Source organism: Tympanuchus pallidicinctus, unplaced genomic scaffold (genome assembly GCF_026119805.1).
Source record: "Tympanuchus pallidicinctus isolate F22 unplaced genomic scaffold, pur_lepc_1.0 scaffold3, whole genome shotgun sequence".
NCBI lineage: Eukaryota > Metazoa > Chordata > Aves > Galliformes > Phasianidae > Tympanuchus > Tympanuchus pallidicinctus.
Genome location: NW_026294747.1, coordinates 72,085,714 through 72,107,299, shown reverse-complemented (window position 1 = coordinate 72,107,299; position 21,586 = coordinate 72,085,714). Strand labels below are relative to the sequence as shown.

Below are 21,586 nucleotides of genomic sequence, written 5' to 3'. Positions count from 1 at the left end.
CCAGCTAATAAGAGTCTTACCGATATTTAGTTCTAGCTATTTTATATTGAAGACACTGTATTCCTGTATCCTCATTCAAAAGTAATTTTGCAGTGCAGGCAAGAATCTAGCTACTTAGAGTTGGTAACACCAAGGAAGTTGGCAGATATTATTCTTGTACAACTTTGAAAAATCCCCTAAAACTGAAAAGTAGCGATGCTACTGTTAGTGAGAATAATTACCGTGATCTGAAAATTGTACATTTCTCATGGTCTAAATTCTTTTTGTAGGATTAGAAAGGCTCATTTAGAGGAAGAAGCTTCCAACTTTTTCCTGGAAAAAGGAATTAAAAACTGGGGAAGAACCACAAACGTTGTAATGTGTATAATACACACTATGGTTCTTTCATGATTGAGTTTCAACCAGAGAAAACCAGCAGTGGCTATAAGGAATAACAGAGGTGGGCAAAATATGCCACTACTCTGCAATGCAAGATATCAGTTCAAAACTAGTGGTCAGCTTCTTCAGCCTATATTGACGATGACTTTCCCAAGAATCAAATTTTCTTTCAACATCTGTTGCTGACACAGTCTCATACATCACCTCCTGCATGAGATGGAAATTTGTACATGGATCACATCCAGATTCCAAAGAGTTAGATAAGCTGGATTGTAATTCAGCAGGTGTACGTGCAATCGGCAGGGAATCTTGTTACACAAAGCCTTACAAAGCTGGAGCAGCAATTTATCTCCCACCCTACTCTCGATCAGATCCCAACACAACACCCATTGGATCCTCATATACAGAGCTAAGTGACTTTTCAAACATAAAGGCTTGCATGGCCCTAGAGGAACATCCTGGCTGCCCATGAACAGCACCGCTGCGCTCCTGCCCCAAGATGGAGGAAGGCCCTACCCATCAAAGTTGTCTTGGCAAACAACACTGCACAGCAAGGGAATGAGAATATAGAGCTTTTCTGCTGAGGGTTAGAAATACAGAAAACGTGGATTGGTAAAAGCATCACACCATCACTGAATAGGTCAGCATGTATATAGGGTATGGTAAAGAACAGATGGCAGTGAGGATGCTATTTGTATCTTGAGCCACAAATCAGTTATATAAAAACGCTTTTTATCCTGGATATGTTTGAAACATTAAGAGGTATTTCTTAACAGATGAATATTCCATATCTGAAAGTGCTTGGATGCTAATCTGGTGCATCTGCATACTTCCACACAACAAAGCCTCCCCCACATGGAGCAGACACTGAGTACCCAGCCTCACTTCCCCACACAAGGGGGCACAGCCAGCTTCAGCCTCTCTGCACTTTGGAGAAGTTAAAAAAAAAAAAATCATCACAAAGCCAACTGAGGGTTTTTAAGACATGAAGATGAACACATTATATGCAGCTCACAGACCATTGTGAGGCAGCTGAAGGCAAGAGTTTTGGGATATTAGCATCTTCAGGTCGATCTGAACACCTGCTGCCCAAAATCCACATACCTTCATGACAGAACTTATTCAGACAGGTTTTTACAGAACCATGAGAGCTATGACAACCAAGAAGATTATACTGCAATAAATTATTTTTTGTCAAGCACGATCTATGTATACATTTTCATATCTATATAGAACTTTAGATGAAAAAGAGATGAAAAAAAATGTGGGAAGTAACAAATACTACTGGATACTGGAGAAAAAAAAAAAAAAAAAAAAAAACAACCAACCCTGGAAAGAACTTTCATAACAAGGCACAGTGTACACAGTCCTGAACACTATTAAAAATGACTAACAGCTTCTGTAATCTTAATGGCACTTGTTCTTGTTTCCATGACAGAAACATTTACTAGGATTATTAGAAACATGTTGGTACACTCATGAAACATTCTCTCATTAAAGCTTATCAAATCCCCGTGTGTTAATGTTTCACTGAGCTCAGAGCTGCCACTGATGACCAAAGCGACCAAAAGAGCTTAAGCAGAGCGAGGAAAAGTCCATGTCACATCATCCTGCATGCTCAGATGAATATTTTTAGCAGATGACTCTTCACACTAACACAGCTCAAAGGCAGAACTCAGAGCATAAGAATTCAGAGCATAAGAATCTCCAGGTGAGAGCACTGTTTTCCATCATTCAGCTCCAAGTACCAAGCTGAGTCCCTGAAGACAAATCAAGTATTTGCGTGTTTAACTGAGGTGAAATGCCACCAACCCTTCCCACTGATGGATGCGCAGTGATGGAGCTGCCGTGCCTGGGCAGAAACGTGATGCCTTGCCTGGCCTTTTGCTGGGGTGGGTCAGAGCGTGGTCTGGGAAGCCCTGAGAGGCAACAGGGGACAGCACAAACCTACTGCCTTACAAACAACCTACAGACAACGTCCTTCCAATTATATGAGTGGGGAATAAGGATCTCCAGCTATCAGCACTAAAAGCTGAAATCTTCTCATTAGTTCTCAAGGCTAAAGACCACTTCCTGCAAAATCTCTGGTGTCCCCGGTAGCCAAATAGGGAGTTAGGCAAATTAGAGTACAGTGGGAGCAGTCAGTGAAATTGTTTATATAATGCTCACGGTGGGAAACTAAAATGGAACATCTGCTGCTCTCCAAGGGATGATGGACCAACAGACAGCTTTAATTCTTCCCTACTAAAAGCATTTCATACTTATAAACGACATCTCCTTTTTTTTTTTTTTTTTTTTTTTTTAAAACTTCGCTGAATGAGTAGTGGGAAACCTCTCTGCTACTTTAAATACCTGCAAAGCTGAGCATTTACATGTACTTTACTAAGCCTTCACAACAACAGGGAGCCTGAATCGTTCTCTTCAGGAAATACAAAAAATTCTCCACACCTTGGAGAAACTTCAGTAATTTTCCTCCCTCCTCCCTTTTTCACCCTGGAATCATGTCAGTACTCTGTGTGCTTAATTACTGATTTCTCACTTGTTTTTTTCATTTCACATTGCTAAGGCTGAAGAGAGTCAAAAATTATTCCTAAAAGTTCAAAACCAAAAATAAGCAAATAAAAAGAACCTCAGCTGAAGTTCAGAAAGAAATCTCACTACATGAAAGACATGAATTTTTGGATCAATGACTTTACAGGCTTACAGTTGCCAATTTTCATCACAATTTGTGATTGGTTCTCGCCTAGTGATGACGATCATCTTTCATAGTGGAGACGCAGCATCAGCCAGAACTAACAGAAGATATTTACTGAAATACTATGGTATATAATTCGTGCCAGAATTTGTAAGGTTCCCATCAGCTAACTTTTCCAAGCTGTCTCCACACCACAAGCCTCACTCCTTATACCATCCTACAATAAGCCACAAGTTGAGATTATCTGTACAAAGAAAGGAGATATAATGCAGGCATAATCTTATTTAAAAAAAAAAAATAATTGCTACAATATAATTATGAATATTATTCATTTCATACTATTAAGGATTTATGTAGTCCTCTTGCACTGACACAAACAACTGAAGGCTGTTGCTCTAAGGTACTGCTAGTACAGCCAAAAGCAAAAATCACAATTTTGAATTTATTTATTTATTTATTTATTTATTTAACTCCACATGGTCTCTATGAAATGCAATTCAGGTATCTTTCATTCCTTAAGAGAAGAAAGTTATCTTGAATAAGATCTTTTTTTAAAAAAAAAGCTAAACAGAAGAGAGGCATCTCTCTTAAAGATGGAGTTATTTTTTTAATTCACTTGAGAATGAAGGATTTTAAGGAACAATTCTTAGTATCATCTTTTTTTTTTCCTTACAGTCAAATTTAGAAATCTTCCTGGCATTAAAAGCTCCCTAGCACATAGATATTGCAGCCTGTGGATCCTTATGACATTTGTAGACAGCGTGTGGATGTTCACCAAATATGCATGGGAAGCAGGACATCTATAGGACCTCAGATCATCAGCAGCTCCTCTGCAGCATACAACAAGGGGTCCATGTGCTTAAGGCAGGAAAAAGCTCCATTCTTCTCTAGCAGTTACTTAGTTCCGAATCTGAGTTATCCTAAGGAATTCTTCAATAGTATTTTGCCAAACTTTAGTATTTTTACATTACATATGGTGCTTAATAAATGTAGCTATATTGAATATCATGTGAAAACATATGAAAGAAGTTAAATTGATTATTATTTACTTGCCTGTGTTTATGTAAACTCTGAGGGCAACTGTAAGAGCTAATGTATTTAATATTTCATATGAGATGGTAAAAAATATACCTTTTAAAATAGTACCAAAGATACTCATTACTACAACTAAAAAGGCTGTTTAAAAAAGAGAACTTGATAACTGCTCATGCAGATGTTTTTTAAGTCCACCAGAGAACATAAATAAATCTGCATTCGTACATATATTAGATTTAGTTGAGATCTTTATGAGTATAAACCATATTCACTTAAACTAAAAATATTTATTAATGTTTTTAAATAGCTTTTTGAGAATAAGTTCATTACATCGTGAATCTTTTTGAGAATTAGTAAAACTACTTAAAAAGTCATTAATTCATAACATAGTTCATCTCAGATGTGACTTGGATTTGTATATTTCTTAAGCATTTGGAAATATTTCCAAAGAACGTTTAACATCCTTTGTCTTAATACAAAGTTCAAACGTAGGAGCACAGAAAATAAGTCCATTCGTCACACAATACATGTACAAAATGCAAACCTTTTCAAAAACTTCAAAAGGGGACCCAAGACTCAGCGCGTACAGGAAATCAAATCTAAATCTTCATAATGGGGGAGTACTCCTGCCACCCCTTCACAGAGCATTTCTAGCAGAGGGGTTCTGCTTCTGAGGAAAAGGCCAAACAGCAGGAGGAAGGGCTCTTGGAGACCTTTCTGGTTCTCCCAGCTCCAAAAGCAGCATCAAGTATCCCTCACTTCCTCCAAGTTTTATTACTTCTTAGTTGTTGGAATCTCAGCAGTGTTGTGTGTTCTGCATGAATACGACATCAATTTCATCCAAGGATAGATTAAAACAAAGCAAACCGGTATTTGCATTTTTCTGAGATTAGCAGGCGCCCAGAAAGGTGTGGGTTCCCCATGTCTGGGGATATTCAAGGCTGGGTTGGATGGGCTCTGTGCAGCCTGAGCTGGTGGATGGGAACAAACCCACGGCAGGGGGTTGGAACATGGTGGACTATACGGTCCCTTCCAACACAAACATGTCTGAGATTCTACAATTCATCCAAAGCAAGCTATCACACACATCCCTTAGAAACTAATGGGTCAAAAGCAAAGATGGGACCAGATACCATGACCAAGGACAGTCACTTCTGTTGTTGCAATGTCAATGGAGAGAAAAGCAGCTGCACCCCTGGGAACTGTGCAGCTCCTTGCGGTCTGGCAACAGAGAAGGAAGCAGTTACATACTTTCAGTAAAAGACATTTCACTGCCCCCTTCCTTTTTAACTTTCTCTTTTCATTTCACAGCTGAGGCAAATGGAAGACCTGGACACCACACACTTTAAATTACAAGCCTTGGGACTCATTTGGGGATTAATAATGAAATTCAAGCTTAATCTACAAAGATATAGTATTAAGTTCTTTAGTAAAATATACTTTTGCAAATCTTGCTAACAAGAAAAAACAACCTTCCCAAACCACACGGGAAGATAAAAGCCTTTGCATGAACAAAACACACGGAGAAAAGCTCTTGGATCAAAATTCAGAAACAGCATGAGGCTGAAAAAAATGTCTCCTGATTTGCTCTGTGGCAGTTTGCTTGTCTAGCCTTCCAAAGCAGCAGTACAACATTAGTGTGAGGACAGCAAGAGGGAAAATTGCTGCCTAAGTGGCAGGTTTGTTATTGTTTGACAATTCTAAAGAGTTCACTAGAAACTTATGAAAGGAGCATCTCTAATTCCCTGAAATTACTGATAATCGGCCAAGTGAATGGAGAACAATTATGAAGAAAATTGAATGCTTCCAAATGCCAATTTGCTGCATATCATGAATTAATATTGCATAAGCATTTTTAGTCTTTTGCTGTAAAAGCAAAGGGATAAAAACCTAAGCATACAGGCATTCCTGCTTTTCTCACACTATTTTCTCACATCATCATTTTTGCCTTCTGTAACAATACTTTGCATTTCCATGGTGTCATACATATTTAATCTATTTTCTTCTTAAAAAAATGAACCCACATTTGTAAGGTAAGTTAGGACTTCTGCACTGATGGCCCAACAACCAGCACTCATGCCTCCACAGCACGAAGCCCCCAGCACAGGCAGAGGTACAAGTTACTTTTCCACTTGGTAACCCTTGCAATCACAATTTTCACTGGTACAGCTCTGCCAGCAGTTCTCCACAAAGTGCTGTAAAGGGGAGAAATACTCTGGAGAGAAAAGGCCTCAAGATGCTCAATTTTTAGCTGAGGCAAAACAGATCAGCTTCTGTTAACGGGTCAAGAAAGCATAAAGCACTAACAAAGAACTGATGTTACCCTGGCTCTGGGGCAGCAGATCAGTCTCCTGTCAGTCTGGAAGGAAACTCAGGCCAAGCTGTGCTGGAGGAATCCAGCACAGAACTCTGTAGCTGCAGTCTGCGTGAAGGAGGAACTGAACTGTTTGAAAAACAAAAAGCTATCACCACCAAAACTACCAAGCATCCACCTACAAACAAAACCAGGCATGGACAGAAGTGAAAGAGGGTTTCTGAATGGCTTGCAGGAAGCCTACAAGTTACAGCAGTGGAGGCATATTGGAGGCATACGAGGGGAAGCTGGAGGTGAGAGGGCAGCAGGACCGGCTGGAGCCAACAGATTCATCATGAGAAAGCTGGAAAAACTGCAACAACTTAAAAAAAAAAAAAAAAAAAAAAAAAAAAAAAGTAGGAAAATAAAGAATGTCAAACGAGAAAAACACAAGGCCAAGTATGACAAGAATTGTTCACCACACACGCAGCAGCACCACGGCAAGGCTCCAAACAACCCTCACAACTCAAATCCTGAAGACACCCTGTGATCATCCTGTCAAACACCTATATAAGCCCAGGTACACGGTGCAATAATGTCTGCTTTTAGTCTTTAACTTCTACTGGAAATACAGAAAAATATTGACTTTAATTTCAAGACTTCAGGAGACAGAGAATCCATCAAAGCCCCATGACTGTCATTTTTAAAGCTCTGCAATTCAGTGAATGTCTGCTGTGTCTGAGACATCCACAGTTTGTGTTTCAGGAAAGGTAATTCAAAATGTCATCATGCACTTATACAAATCTAAGATTACACACAATACCATTTTTCATTTTGTGATTAACACTTAGGAAATAACAAAGGGTAATCACTTGGGATTCTCCCTCCTTTTCATTTATTTTAAGCTTTGTTCTTCTTTCTTTTTTTTTTTCTTTTTTTTTTTTTTTTTTTTGGCTTTTTTTGCCATGGACCATGTCTCAAATCCTGCAAAGAGGAGGAAAGGGAGAGAGGGAGGGCAGAAGTAAACTCACTCTCTTTCACAGTCATGCATCATTTACATGTCTCCTAGAATAATTGTTTGTATGGCAAAGTAACATCAAGGAAATTGTTATGTATTTTCATTTGTCCCTGGGGAGGTAAGCATTCCTGCCACAAGCTCCTTTTTGCTTTTCTGACTCATACTCCTTTGTTCTTAAATTCTTCATATCTTCTGTTTTCTTTTCCCTCTCCATTTCTCTTCATGGGCTGATATAAACAGAAATTTTCAGAACAGAAATCTAAAATGTTCATGAAACACCATGTTAACCCAGCTCCCCTGGCTTCTGAATCTGGAATTCAGCAGATGGAAGCAAAAGGAAGCAGCATCGTGCCACCAGCCAACATTCTTGCAGGTCAAAGAATTGAATCACAGAATTGTAGGGGTTGGAAGGGACCTCCAGAGATCATCGAGTCCAACCCCCAAGGTCGCAGCCTGGGCCCACACCCCGAGCATCTCATGTTCCACAACTACAGGCAGAAAACACAGAGCACAAGAGGAGCCTTAAGGAGTAGCCCTACCGTTAACATTTCCTTACTTTTCATTGCTAAAAACGATACTTCAGGTGTCATAACGTAAATAATGTGGGGGGTGGGAGGAAAGTGGGGAAAAAAAGAGAAATAAGGAAGCAATTTATATAAATATATATTTCCCAGCAATACAGCTGGGAAAGCATAGTTACAGCTGAAGTGATACAAACACAATTTTACTGGTCAGAATGGAAATAAAACCAAAGCACATCTATCCATGAGTGAAAATTACATCAATCCCACTAAAGCTGTGATTTTAAGATCAAATACACATCACATTTTCTTTATATGTGACATATGCCACCCTCCAGTTTAAAGAAAAAAAGAAAAAAAAAGACAGAAAGAAAAGGCACCTTTCCTTAAAAAAGTCATCACTTTTTTGATATAGTATAAGATGCATTACTGAATTTAATTACTTAGCTAACTTAGAAGTTCTACAGAAAACACAGTCCATGAAATGCCTTCCTCCCACAGAGCTCAGAAACTCTGCTCCTTACAGAGCAAATTCTAACTATGCACCAATTTTATTTGCATTATACAGCAAATGCCGAGAGTCTCTTGTCCTAGAACTCCAAGACATCTGCCAGAACAGGGAGGTTTAAAGTAGAGGAAAATAACCTTGCTTCACAAGGACTCAGTGCCTGGTAAATACTACTTCATTTTCAGAAAAAAACCTTGAAAGCACATGTACCCAGAAAATGTTTAAAACATCTGCTGGAACACATAGGGGGAGGATTACAAGGCAATAGCACAAGAACAAATTAAAATACTTGGCTAAAAATATTTTTGACCCTTCACAAAACATTCCAACTTTGAAAAAGAAGAATGGAAATGGATGGAACAAAGCCCTAGCTCTGCGAGGATGAAGAACCCAAAGCCTGTACATGGCACACAGAGCACGGCACAGATTGCAGAATGAAGCTGATGTACTGCCTCAGGGGTTTGAGGAGTCATTGAATATTCATCGCAGTCCTTAGCAGGAATCCCATGCACAGAATTCACATCCACAAAATCATTTGGTAAAACGCAGGGAAATAAGACTCCTGGTAGCTTGTTTGTACATCAGCAGGCATGCAGACATCCCTGGTAAACAGTGTAGAAATATCCGCACTACAACTTGCCCTAAACCTCATTTAATAAGAAAAATACCAGCTAGCATGTGCTTGCATGCACTCTGAGCACACCTTCCAAGAGCCATGCAGCAGACCTGAGCCAGGTAAAGCAAGCAGCCCACAACCACTGAGAATGAGGAGAGCCCAGGGCAGCAGGTGGGACAGCCCAGATGTGCATCCCTATGTCCACCCAGCTCCTGTGCAGCCGCTCTCTCGGAGCACAGCAGCCATTCTCTACCCCACAAGGATGTGAATGAAGCACATCTTTTTCATCTCCCATTGGCTGTCTGGCTTTGCTCTTTAGCACACCACAGCAATGAACCATCAACAGACACACAGAATTAAGTACAAACTCTCACAAGACATGCAGACCAAGCTGTAGTAAACAAACACTCATACAGATTCACAGAGACATCTTCAATCTTCACTTCTCTGAGGCTTTCAGCAGCTCAGCATCCCTCCCCTTCCTTTGCTGCTGGCTTGAAGCCTTGACACCCCACACTCGGGGCAGCCCTGCTCCCAGTATGGGCAAAGAGCTCTCCATGGCCTCCAGCCCTGTGCCCCTGCTCTCCAGGGATCCTGATCCACTGGTGCAGACTTTTACAAGCGTGACATGTGGGCTCTTGTTCTTTGCTGGCAAAAATCCATAGCTAATGGTGGTGACTATGTTTTGTAGCTGAGCATTTGCTCTTACTTTCAGACCAACCAACCTACGTACTTGTTTGACTGTAATGCTGCCTTCTAAATGACAAAGCGCAGAGCTATGGGAAAGGAGGATTATGGGAAGACTGTCTGCTTATGTTTTATTACATTAAAGGTGAACTTAAAACATAGGTAGAGGTAAATCATCTGTATGTACAGTACTCGGAGAAATACTGCCTACTATGTCAAACTAGAGCAGTAACTTTAAACGCTTACTTAGTGGATATTTCTCACGGATAAATGTCATGCTGTTCATTTGAAAAAGAAGTTCCATCATTTTTTCACTGTAGCACTCCTAGTAAGTCCTTCACTTTTATTTATTTTTCCATGAGTCAAGAGCCTAACTAAATTTTAAATAAAACATCAAGAGACTTCACTATGCAAGACCCTTCAGATGGAAATAATCCTAAAAGTCTGGCAGTGCTTGACCTGAAATCCTTGTGTTATCTAATGAAGCTCTTAAAGATCAGAACTCGAAAGGGATAGGAGTAAGAGAAGCTAATGACACTTTTTAACTGATGGAAAAAGCTTTTAAACACAGAAAACATTTCTAAGATTTTGGTTCCAAAAAGCTCGAAAGCAGAGAAAGAAAGAGAAGACATCAAAAACTGCTGAGAGATTGATTTCTATTTCTTACAGTGCTGGTTAACAAGATATGTGTACCTACTCATCCTCCACCTTATCAGAAACTGGTAAACAGTTTCATTCTTTCATAATGCACTAAAAATAAACTTCATGTGTTGGTTCAAAGATCACTTCACACAGTTGCTGCTGCTCACTCTCTCTTGCAGGCCTGCAAAAGCCTTACTTCAATAACAGATACGGAAGGAATGGCTTGTTACCCAGCTCCCACTCGGAGGCTGGACAGAGATAAAAAGAGCCTCCAGCTGCCTGCACCCACCCTCAGCTATGCTACAGCTGGGACAGCCACAGAACACGATGCTGTGAGTGCACCGTGGGATGTGGCACGGAGACGCCTGGCTAGTTTGAAAGTCAGAGACAGCCCAAAACCCTCAGTGCATGTCAGTTCCAAGTTACACTTGTTACCCCAGATCTTAGATGACTGCTGGTTCACAAGACATTATCTGCTCATTTTTGGGTTCTTAGAACACATTGCAAGAAAAGTAGAGTTGTCTCTTTACCAGTCTGGGAATAGTACTGCTATAGGTACTATATACTGTTCCAGACCCAATGCAATGACATTACAGGTTTCACCATTAATTTTCATAAAAGTTTGTTGAGGTCAATTTTGCTCTGAAAAAAGTTAGTGTGGGACTACCTGCTGTCATGGCATACAACCAAAATATACTTCCAAATTTCACCTGTACTGGAACCTCCTGGAGACAAGTAAAATTGCTCTGTGAGTCACATTTTGAAGTCTTTGTCTTTGTAAAATGCCACATAGCTTTCCTCTTCCAGAAGTACAAACAATCATTTTTAAGGCAACACCTTACTTCAATTTTTATTTTTTTTTAATAAAAGTTTACATTTACAGACTTTGAATCACAGTCAAAATAAGATTCACAGTTGCAGACACCTACTTCAGAGCTGCTCAGCCCTGATTCTCCCCAGAAATAAGTAGTAAAAAAGGTTGAACAAACACAACCTGAAGGTGTCTGATCTCCCCAAGGATGAAGGCTGCATTGGTTCTTTATCTCAGAATCAGAACCTGAAGTTTGTTGATATTCATTGCATCCACTGTGCCTGCTTTGAATCAGCTGTTACCCAAGATCACAAAAAAATACTCAGTTTTACTTCCAGTTGTGAACTGTGTTGTATGATTGCTGAGCCAAATCCAGCCACTAACAACCAAGTTTTACTGGTTGATCAAAAGTCTGGCTCCAGAAGTGTGATCCCCAACTTGTATGCACATCTTCCAGAAGATAACACAGTAGCTACGTATTATTTTTGTGCATCCTTTTACTGCACGTATGGAAGGAGAAGCACAAGGATTTTATGTTAATCTAAACAACATTTTTCCTTTTGTTTGTAAACTCCACACTCCCTAGCTCCTTTCCCATTTATACAATCATTTCCCATTTCTACAAATCCATGACTGCTAGCAGAATTAATTACCATAATCTATAATAGAGAGAAGAAATTTTGACCTGAACCACAGCCTGAGCTCACATCCACCTCCAACTCTCAGGAACTGAGCTCTGGCATCAACCTGAGCTATGAAAGCCACCCCAGGAGGTGTCCACTGTATCATGGAGAGGAACTCCATCTGCCCGTACAGTCTCATAGAGAGGAAGACCCAGGGCACTGTCCGCAGACAGGGACATGGGCTGGGTCACACCAGACTGCCAGGAGAGCCGATGGTGGGTCCTTGCCTCACTTCTTGGCTATGAGCTGAACTCGTTACCTTCATAGCACCCAGCAGGACTGTAAGCCAAAATATCTGTAGGAAAATTGTAGATACATGCTGTACTCTCACTCTAAATACTTAATCTGCCCCTAACATGAACCCAACGCATTACTGAAGCTGGTGCTCATCTTATTTACACAGTTCAGTTCAGATTTACAAGAGACGGGTGGGAGAAGGGACAAATTTGATCTTTTAAAAAGTATGAAATCAAGCAATAAATTAATGGAGTGTTATTTCTCATCTACTCCTTCATCTCTGTATCATCTTTCAGCCCTATTCAGAGCATGAGAGTAAATAAAGCACAAACTAAAAACAAGCTTATTCAGCCAGCAGCCATCTGTCACTGTTTCATCCCCCTCAAAAGCACTTGTCAAAAGACAGATTTGAAAGCAACTTTTTCCCAGTAATCAGCAAAAGAGAAGGTCTATCTCCAAAACATGTCCCATCTGAAAAAAAAGAGCATGTAAGTTCACGTGCTGCAAATGCAACAGAGAGAGGAACAAGGTTTCTTGTGAATTAAGAACAAAAACAATAATGCTCTCACTGAAGCATAAATTCAGAGTAATTAAGGATGTATTCTAAGTATAAGCCTTGGGCTTCTGGTCAAAACAACTCACAGGCCACTCTCTTTTGGATGGGGAGTATGCTGCTGTTGTGCATAAGATTGGTGCTCAGGCTGCACAGAGCCCCAGCAGCGTAATGCTCTGCAACCCTGTAATACTCTTCCAATACCATCATCTCACTTCAGACTGACTGAATTAGGAAGTACATCTGACAAACTGTGCACCCCCTCCTGTTGGAAAATTGTCTGCAAGTAATTCATGTCAGCCCTGCACCCCCCACAGACTGATTCTGCCTGCCTCAAAGTAAAGCAAAATGAGACCCGGATTCCCATTACTCCTGTAGGATGGTGATGCTGGATACTAAGGATGCCTCGAAGCATGGTGTTTATCACATTTTAGAATTGGTAACTATAAATACTATGCTTGTGTTTTTCAGAAAAAAAGTTGGATAAATGGGACTATTGCACCTGATTCCAACGTACACTACGTACACACACACCATGCAACACTAAACCAAAAAAAAAACAACCAAAAACACCAGGTTGGTTGACTATACTATGAAAAAGCATTTTCTACTCATTTGAAATTCATGTTCCTCTACTGCACTGTGTTGCTTCTTGTTTACTGACAGTGAAGTAACAAGAACCAGAGGAGTAATCAAGACATTTGGTATAGAAATGGTTATTACACTCATTGATACATGTGTGATGACAAACTCTTTCCACAAACAGTTTTATCACAATGTAAATAAAGGTATGTTAACAAAATATAATGGACTGGCACAACTACTCTATGATATTTGCCTGGATAAAGTGGCAAAATGTTTTTATATAAATACAGTTCCCTTAGGGAAAAAAAGAAAAAAAAAAAAGAAAAAAACTACCACTCATTCAAGGAATGGAGAAAACAAAATATCACCACCAACAACACACGTACATCTTGGAACATTCTCCGGATACGGTTGCAATTTCCATAATAGCTTCTAGTTCAAGTGATCATTAAATCTATTTAACATGTCAAATTCAGAGTAAAATCCAATCTGACTTTTTAAACTATTCAAATTCAATACTTCACATCTTCATAACCCTTCCTTATTACCTCTCTTGTATTATATTTCTGTAGCTATGAAAAAAAATACCCCCAGATATCAGATACAATACCATATTTTTATTACTCCTCATTATCAGTACTCAAAGAATCTTTCACCATATGGAAAGAAATCTTGAGTTGCCCCATGAATACAAAGCCTTCCTTTAAAGAATACAGAGAGTTCAATAAATCTTTATTGGTTTCAGTGTTTTTTTAATCCTACAAGAAGCTATAGTATTATGTTTGATGATATACCGAGAAGATTGAAGATATTAAAGGTTAATTTAGAAACTTAAGCAGTTTAAAATCCATTTGTTTTTACAAACGTGTCACGGTCTCATCAAAAACACATGGTTTTTAAACTGCTCAACAATCCCAAATTAACAGCAGAGCGCTACACTTGGAGAAAACACCAACTGGAGATCACTCAAGTCAGAACTGCACTGCAGAGAGAACAAATTTAGTTTCATGGAAGAAAGCAGCACCTGGTACTGATTTTTTTGATTCAATAACTCTGGCTTTAAAATAATCACATCCTTCACAGAGCTACAGGGATAAGTGAATAAGAATTCCTGAATGGCTAAAGCACCCAAAGGTGAGAAAATGGATACTGCCACATCTTCTCCTCCAACTGATCCATGGGAAACCTCCCTTATTCAGTTGCCTATAGCCTGGTATAATCCCCAGCTTTAACTTCTTTTAATATTATCTGGGGCAGTAAAGGAAAATTCTGGGAACCTAGCAAGGTTATTAAGAGTGGGAATGGCTGTCATTAAATCATTATGTCTTTGTTCCCATTGCTGCGCTGGAATGATGGACACCTGAACAGCTCATTTTCACATTGGTTCCAATGAGAGTTTCTGACCAAGGAAACTCCGTGTGGAAAGCTGATCTGACTCAAAGCTTGGCAGAGCTGTTGAAAACCCCCTACTGACTTCAGCAATACTATAATCTTGCATTATAAACGTGGTTCAATTTCTCCACATTTAATAAGCAGCTATTCAACCTTAAAGACAACTCCATCCCATAAAGCTCCAGACATCTTTTTTTTTAAGAACTCACCTTTTTCTTCTTCCCTTGTCTATTCTCTTTCTTCCTTAGTCTTTCAACACTTGAAAATGATTATTTTTTTATATATAAGGTCTTGCTTAACCAACCCAATCCCCTTCTAATATCAAGTTATCCACCTGGTGGATGAGGGAAAGGCTGCTGACGTAGTTTACCCAGACTTCAGTAAAGTCTTCAACAGCGTCTCCCACAGTATTCTCCTGGAGAAGCTGGCAGCCCAAGGCTTAGATAGGTACACCCTTTGCTGGGTAAAGTACTGGCTGGGAGGCTGGGCAGAGAGAGCAGTATTGAATGGAGTTGAATCTATCTGGCAACCAGTAACAAGTGGTGTTCCACAGGATTTGGTGGTCTGTGGACTGTCCTGTTTAATATATCTTTATTGTTGACCTAGATGAGGGGACTGAGTGAACCCTCAGTAAGTTTGCAGATGATACCAAGTTGAGAGGAACTATCTGCCTGGTGGTAGGAAGGCCCTGTCCTATCTGGACAGGCTGGATAGATGGGCTGAGACTAGTGGGATGAAGTTCAACAAGACCAAGTGCAGGGTACTGCACTCTGGCCACAAACACCTCAGGCAACAGTACAGGCTTGGGGCAGAGTGACTGGAAAGCTGTGAAAAGAAAATGGACCTAGACATGCTGGTCAACACTTGGCTGAATAGGAGCCAGCAGTATGCCCAGGCAGCCAAGAAGGCCAATGGCATCCGGGTTTGTACTAGAAATAGCGTAGCCAGCCGAGCAGGGACATGATAGCCCACCTGTACTCAGCTCTGATGAAGCTGCACCTTGAGTACAGTGTTCAGTTTTAGCCCGTTCACTACAAGAAATACACTGAGACACTGAAGCATGTACAGAGAAAGGGCAACGAAGCACAAGCCTTATGGGGAGCAGCTGAGGGAACTGGGATTGTTCAGTTTGGAGAAGAGGCGGCTCAGGGGAAACCTTATTATGCCTCATCAAATACCTGAAAAGAAATTGTGGCAAGGTGGGTGTTGGCCTGTTCTCCTGCATAAGTAGTGATAGGACTAGAAGGGATGGCCTCAAGTTGCACCAGAGGAGGTTCAGATTGGATATTAGCAAAAATTTCTTCTCCAGAAGAGTCTTCAGGTGCTGGAACAGGCTGCCCAGGGAAGTGATTCAATCACCATCCTGGAGGTATTAAAGAAATGTTTTGATGTGGTACTAGGGGACATAGTTTAGTGGAAAAATATTGCTGGTAGGTGGACGGTTGGACTAGATGATCTCGGCAGTCTTTTCCAACCTTGGTGATTCTATGATCATTTTTGAAGATGGAATACATACAAACTTACTTTTGCAATTCTTTGCTAGTTAACACGCAGTGCTCTAGTCTATTAAACAAAAGCAGTATAAATATTAACAAATTAATTTTTAGCATATGCATTTGGGATTTAATAGATTGATACTTGTATCAAATCAGAGAAGTAAAATGAAGTGTAATTTTGAAGTATTGAAATTCATGTTTACTTATGCACTCACACCTTAAACTGTTTTGCTTAGTATTGGATTTTTTGACCACTGATTGTGAAATGCTAAGAAAAGATGCATATTTAACAAGGCATGCAAGTAGTGGCTTTCCTGTGTTTACAAAATAAGCCAATGGCTTGGCCAGGAGCCGAATATCTGCCACAGTGACTGCCTTCCTGCCTTACAGCATAGCACATGTCAATACTTAGCTGTGAGCAGAAGATGCCTCTGAAGCTTTCCCACAAAGACTTGCTTGTTGTACAAGTTGTAAGAAAAGCTTATCAGCCTACAGATTATAAAAAATTACTTTTCCCCAGGAAATGCCAGCTAAACTTCTCTTACTAGACATTGAGAACAAGATAAAATTAATATATTTGAAGACTACCAGTTTTGTCTTAATAAATCAATCCTTCCAACACTTGCTCATAGTCTTGAGCACATATTCTTGTTCCTCTCCAAGTTTATGATTTCTCCAAGTCTGGCACCACAGTTTGTCACCCCAGATTCTTCATTCCTGCTTAGACCTACCTTTGTGATCCCACAGGAGCACTTGGTGGCAGAACCCAAAGCCCAGAGGCACTGTAACTATGCAAACACCCTTCTTGCAGTATTGTGTAATGATCTGCTCTCTAGTATTGTTTTGCAAATTACATTTTTCTTTCTAGATGTAGTGACTGCATTTCACTTTTTTCAGAACAGTTTATAAATGTATAAAGACTGAACTGTAGCCTTGACTTTCAAAGTACTTGACAGCCCATCTTCGCTTTTTATGCAATGCCCTGTATTTCAGTTCACATTTATTAAAATACTGAACAGTCCTTAACCTAAGAGGGTCCTCAGGGACTATACTTGATATGTCTTCCTTATTTGCCAGTGAAGTACTAAAAACTGCTCACAGTGCTCAGAGACATGCACAAATTCAAAGACAAGCAAGGTTATGAACTTCAATGTAGCAACTAATTCAGAGTGGCAGTCTGCATGCGTGCTCCTACCTGTGAGAAACAGACTTGTTTCCATCGTAGGGTAAGAACATGTATGCACGCAAGTGACCTCAGAGCAAAAGGTATGCTGCTGGATAGACAAAGATGTGTAACTGCAGCATGTTATTTGCTGCTCAACATGGCTAGCACGTCTTTGCAGCCAGCTGCGTGCTCACTGCATAATATTCTCATCTTGGGCATTTTTGCCATACTGGGTTTCTGAGAACAGAATATAAAACTGATGTCCAGAGTCCTACTAAAATATCTGGTATAGATCACTTGAACAAATACGCTGCACAAGTGCACCACTTCCGACTGGCTTTTCGTAATTTCTGAGTCCTCTGGCCAGCACTGCAAGAGATACTCAACTCCAGCCTTCAGGAGAACCTTGTGAACCATTGGTGTCAGTGTCCACTCCTTAAAAAACTGGAATTTTCCTTGTTGCAACACGTTTGTTGCCTCCAGCCCTACCACTGCACCCAGGTGAGAAGTGTCTTGCTTAATCTTCATTATTATCACCCATAAGACACATTTATATAAAAGCTAAAGCTAAAAAAAAGAAAGCTCTCTAAACTGCCTTTCTCTTCTCTGAATTGGGAAAAAAACCAGTCCTCTCAACCTCTCCTAAAATGTTTTCCAAATAATGTTTTACATTAAAAATGCTTTTTAACTGTAACTGCCGAAACGTTCAGAGAGACTTGTAACGTATAATCACACCAAGACCAAGAACTAAGAACACGCTTGGTTATTTAATAAAGCCAAATAACTTAAAAGGAAATCCAGACAAAGGGACAGCCCTTTTCACAATGTCTCATGTAGTTGAAAAAGGATTTTATTTACAATATTTAAATGCAGTACTGTGAAACAAATAACTTGGTTCACAGGCAGTGCACCCACTGCTGAACTGTCACTGCCTGACATCCTGTCTTATCTGCCAAATTGCTCATTAGGTTTGGCAATTTTCACCTGCGCCTCCAGTTTAGATTTCAGCAGGGAATAAACATCACTCTGCTTTAACAATCTTCCGCAGCGAGCTTCCAGCTTCTGCTCAGAAAGCACGCGGGCTCACACAAAACACGCCTTGTGTTCCGCACACTCAAAAAAATAATGCAGCTCAAGGGATGAAATACAACAATGGGAAGTTTAACTTAGGTTACAGAAAAACAACAAAAAATGGCGAAAGAGCCAGATAATGAGAGTCAGCCAGCTGCTTTCATCGATGAAGTACACTTTCCCAACGCAAAAGAACATAGGGGGTGTAGACCAGCATCATTTTTGTTTCCACATTTAGATGGGAAGATTCAATTTGATACAACCCCCTGTGTGCAAAGTACAGGCTATGTTTGTGCACGGGAAAGAGGGAATCCAGCTGAATATTACTACTCCAGCTGGACCTGATCTAGCTAACCTTTCCCTTGCTGAGAAGGCACGGGGGCGCGATCTATAAACAAACAAAGGGGTGGCATGGTAACCAGAACAAAGAGAAATCTCAGCTCCTCGACACCCAGCTCCAGCGTGTCCACACGGGGACCAGCCCGGCCTTACACCACAGGTGAGTGGGCTCCAAGTGGGACGGAGCCTGGGCACGAGGAGCAGAGCGCAGCCCGCCAGCAAAAAGCACCAGGGACATAAAACAAAATGTCTAAAATGCTGTAAACCAATTTCAGGCGGAATACTGTTTTTCATTTGTTAGAAGTAAAATATTCACCGCCAACCCTGCAATTAGCTAGAAAATTACAATAATTACAGCAATTTTGTATCCCATCTCCAATCCAATTAATAGATATATGACCTTGTCAACATGTAATAATCGGGATCTGCATCTACCACAAAACTGGATGGGTTTTATTTGCTGAATAGAACTTACACAGTAAGAAGATAATTATTTGAAATACTGAGAATACCATTTGTATGCTATGCTTCACTTCACAAATTATAAAGGAAATACAATAGGGATATTATTTCCATTTTCAATGTATATTTAAATGAAATTCTTGATAAAGGTAGGTTTAACATGGGATATTATTACTGGACTGGGATCCTTAGCCTGTGGTGTGGAACATTTACAAATGAAATATATTGAATTGTCAACACTTAAAAAAAAAAAAAAAAAAAAAAAAAAAAGTAATAGCTAGGTAAGACAGCATGGTTGGTTTGCAATATTTATGACAAATCGTTTCACCAATTTTATTTTTTCACTATTTCATTAAAAACGTGTCAAAAGAGTTGTAATGCTTACCAGCAGTTTTAAAGCTCTTACACATTTCTACAGGCCTTTGTATTGCTGGGTCTCAAAGAACTTTCCAGTCATTTTAGCAGCCAGTGAATTGGCCAAGTATTACATGAATGACACCAAAGATAAGTGAGCTGTCTGATATATCAGTGAATTTTATCTGCTCCATGTGATTGTGATGCACCAACATCGATACACTAAATAGCACAGCGGATGATCACATTAAGGAAAAAACGTGTACGTATGATCTGCTCTGAGCCACTCCAAGCTGAAAAGTCAGAAGGACAGTTTTTGTCTTACAAATGGAACTGAGATATGCATTTAGCAATGGCATACTCCAGTGACAGCAAAACAAAAGGGCACTGCAATTGATGCTTTTTTTTATTCTTGTCTGCCATTTATCCTCTCCCTAATTTAATTCTGTATTTTAATTGAACACAGTCATAACTTGAAAAGACATGCGTTCAAGTCTTCATAACCTAATTCTTAAACATTGTTCTCTTAGTTTTACAGAAAACACTACGGAACAAAACCCTTCAAACTTTAAATAGAGAGTTGTAACTTTTCCATTTGTGTTTTTTTTTCCTCTCTACTAAAACATACATTTTATCCATTAAAGGAACACCTACAGAAAAGTAATCTCTTGGGAATTACAAATCATTTTTTAAAAGACTTCAGAATATCAAAGGACTGACTGATGTGAACCTCTGCTATGAATTTTCTGGAATGGCATCACTACTTCAAAACTTCAGTGGAGGAAATGACAGATAGTATAACTAAAGGGGCACACTGCTCAGTCTAAAATTGTCTTGCTTGCATGATAGACTTAACAACAATGAGAACTGCACTGTAAATGTCATTTGGTACTTTTTTTTTCCTTTTTAGTAAGCAGAAATACTCAGAATCCTTCCCAAACAAGAACGCTGATCTATATATATTTAATACTTTGTGGTTTTGCAACTAGTCTACATTTCAAAATAAAGAAAATAAAGGGATTTTCCTGGCTATGGTTTACTTTTTTAGAAAAGCATCTTTTCCCAGCACAATAAATGTATGTATCACAAGGTGTTTTTAAGGAAAGGTGATGAGCATAACTAGCAACATTAAGAGGTTCAGCAGAAAGTGTTCCTGACTAGTTTGCTTTTTTTTTTTACCCTTTTCTTCATTAAACGCAATAAAATTGGCAAACTGAAAAATAGAGCATGAAGCAACTGCCTTTAGAAATTTTGCTGTGATTTTCAGCGTTAGGACAATTTTAATCTGGCAGCACATAGTTTATTGCACCTAAAAGCAGCTTATAAATAATTTATTAAAACAGAAAGGTTTATTTGCTTGCATGCAACCAGCATTTAAGCCATTTCTCAATTTTGATCAGCATTCAGTAAGGACAGATAATGAATCACATTCCCAACAGCATCAACGTAAGAACACTTGGCATCCCCCGAAGTGAAGATGAAACATGTTGAGATATGAAGCACAATGACTTACTTGCACGGAGGACTGAAGGGGTGACCTCAATTTCACTTGTTGCTTGGTAGGGCTGAAAGGCTGATGCTGCGTTGGACCCCAACTCACTGCCAAAAATCTCAGGACTCTGTGTGCCTGTTGAGCTGGCACTGGTGCCGTCGCCTCCATGGTGAGGATCTTGCTCATCAAACACAGCCACCAGCTGCAAACGACATTTAATCAACTGTTAAAAAGAAACCTTGAGCAACATCAAAGTGCCACTGGAGATGAGCATTTCATCATTTCTTCCCATTAAAAAGAAAGGAATGCCCATAAGCACTGACTCAAATCAAGGCCTAGACCACAACCCAAGCCCAAAGAAATGCAGCTCTGCCCAAGGCAGGGCCAAGGGCCAGAAGCTCCAACACAGCACAGACCCCAGCACCGTGAGCACAGAGCAAGTGGTACCAAGCCAGGAAACGTAGTCTCATCTTTTCTAGCAAACCCCTCAATCTCACCCAGCAGTACAGAAACTGCTCAAAGCCTGTGCATTGGAGGTTACCACCTGCCTGCT

General features: G+C 39.9%; 1 protein-coding gene across 29 annotated transcripts in view; it reads right to left on the bottom strand.

Annotated features, from left to right (window-relative positions):
• The window catches only part of PARD3 (par-3 family cell polarity regulator), a 424,256-nt gene that overhangs the window by 266,752 nt on the left and 135,918 nt on the right, over positions 1–21,586 (bottom strand). For 27 of the 29 annotated variants that reach the window (XM_052692888.1, XM_052692876.1, XM_052692889.1 and 24 more), the window contains one exon: positions 21,055–21,235. The exons of the other annotated variants lie outside the window; for them this stretch is intronic. In XM_052692888.1, coding sequence (XP_052548848.1) covers positions 21,055–21,235 — 181 coding nt within the window. The remainder of the gene's footprint in view (positions 1–21,054; positions 21,236–21,586) is intronic. 29 annotated transcript variants of the gene reach the window in all.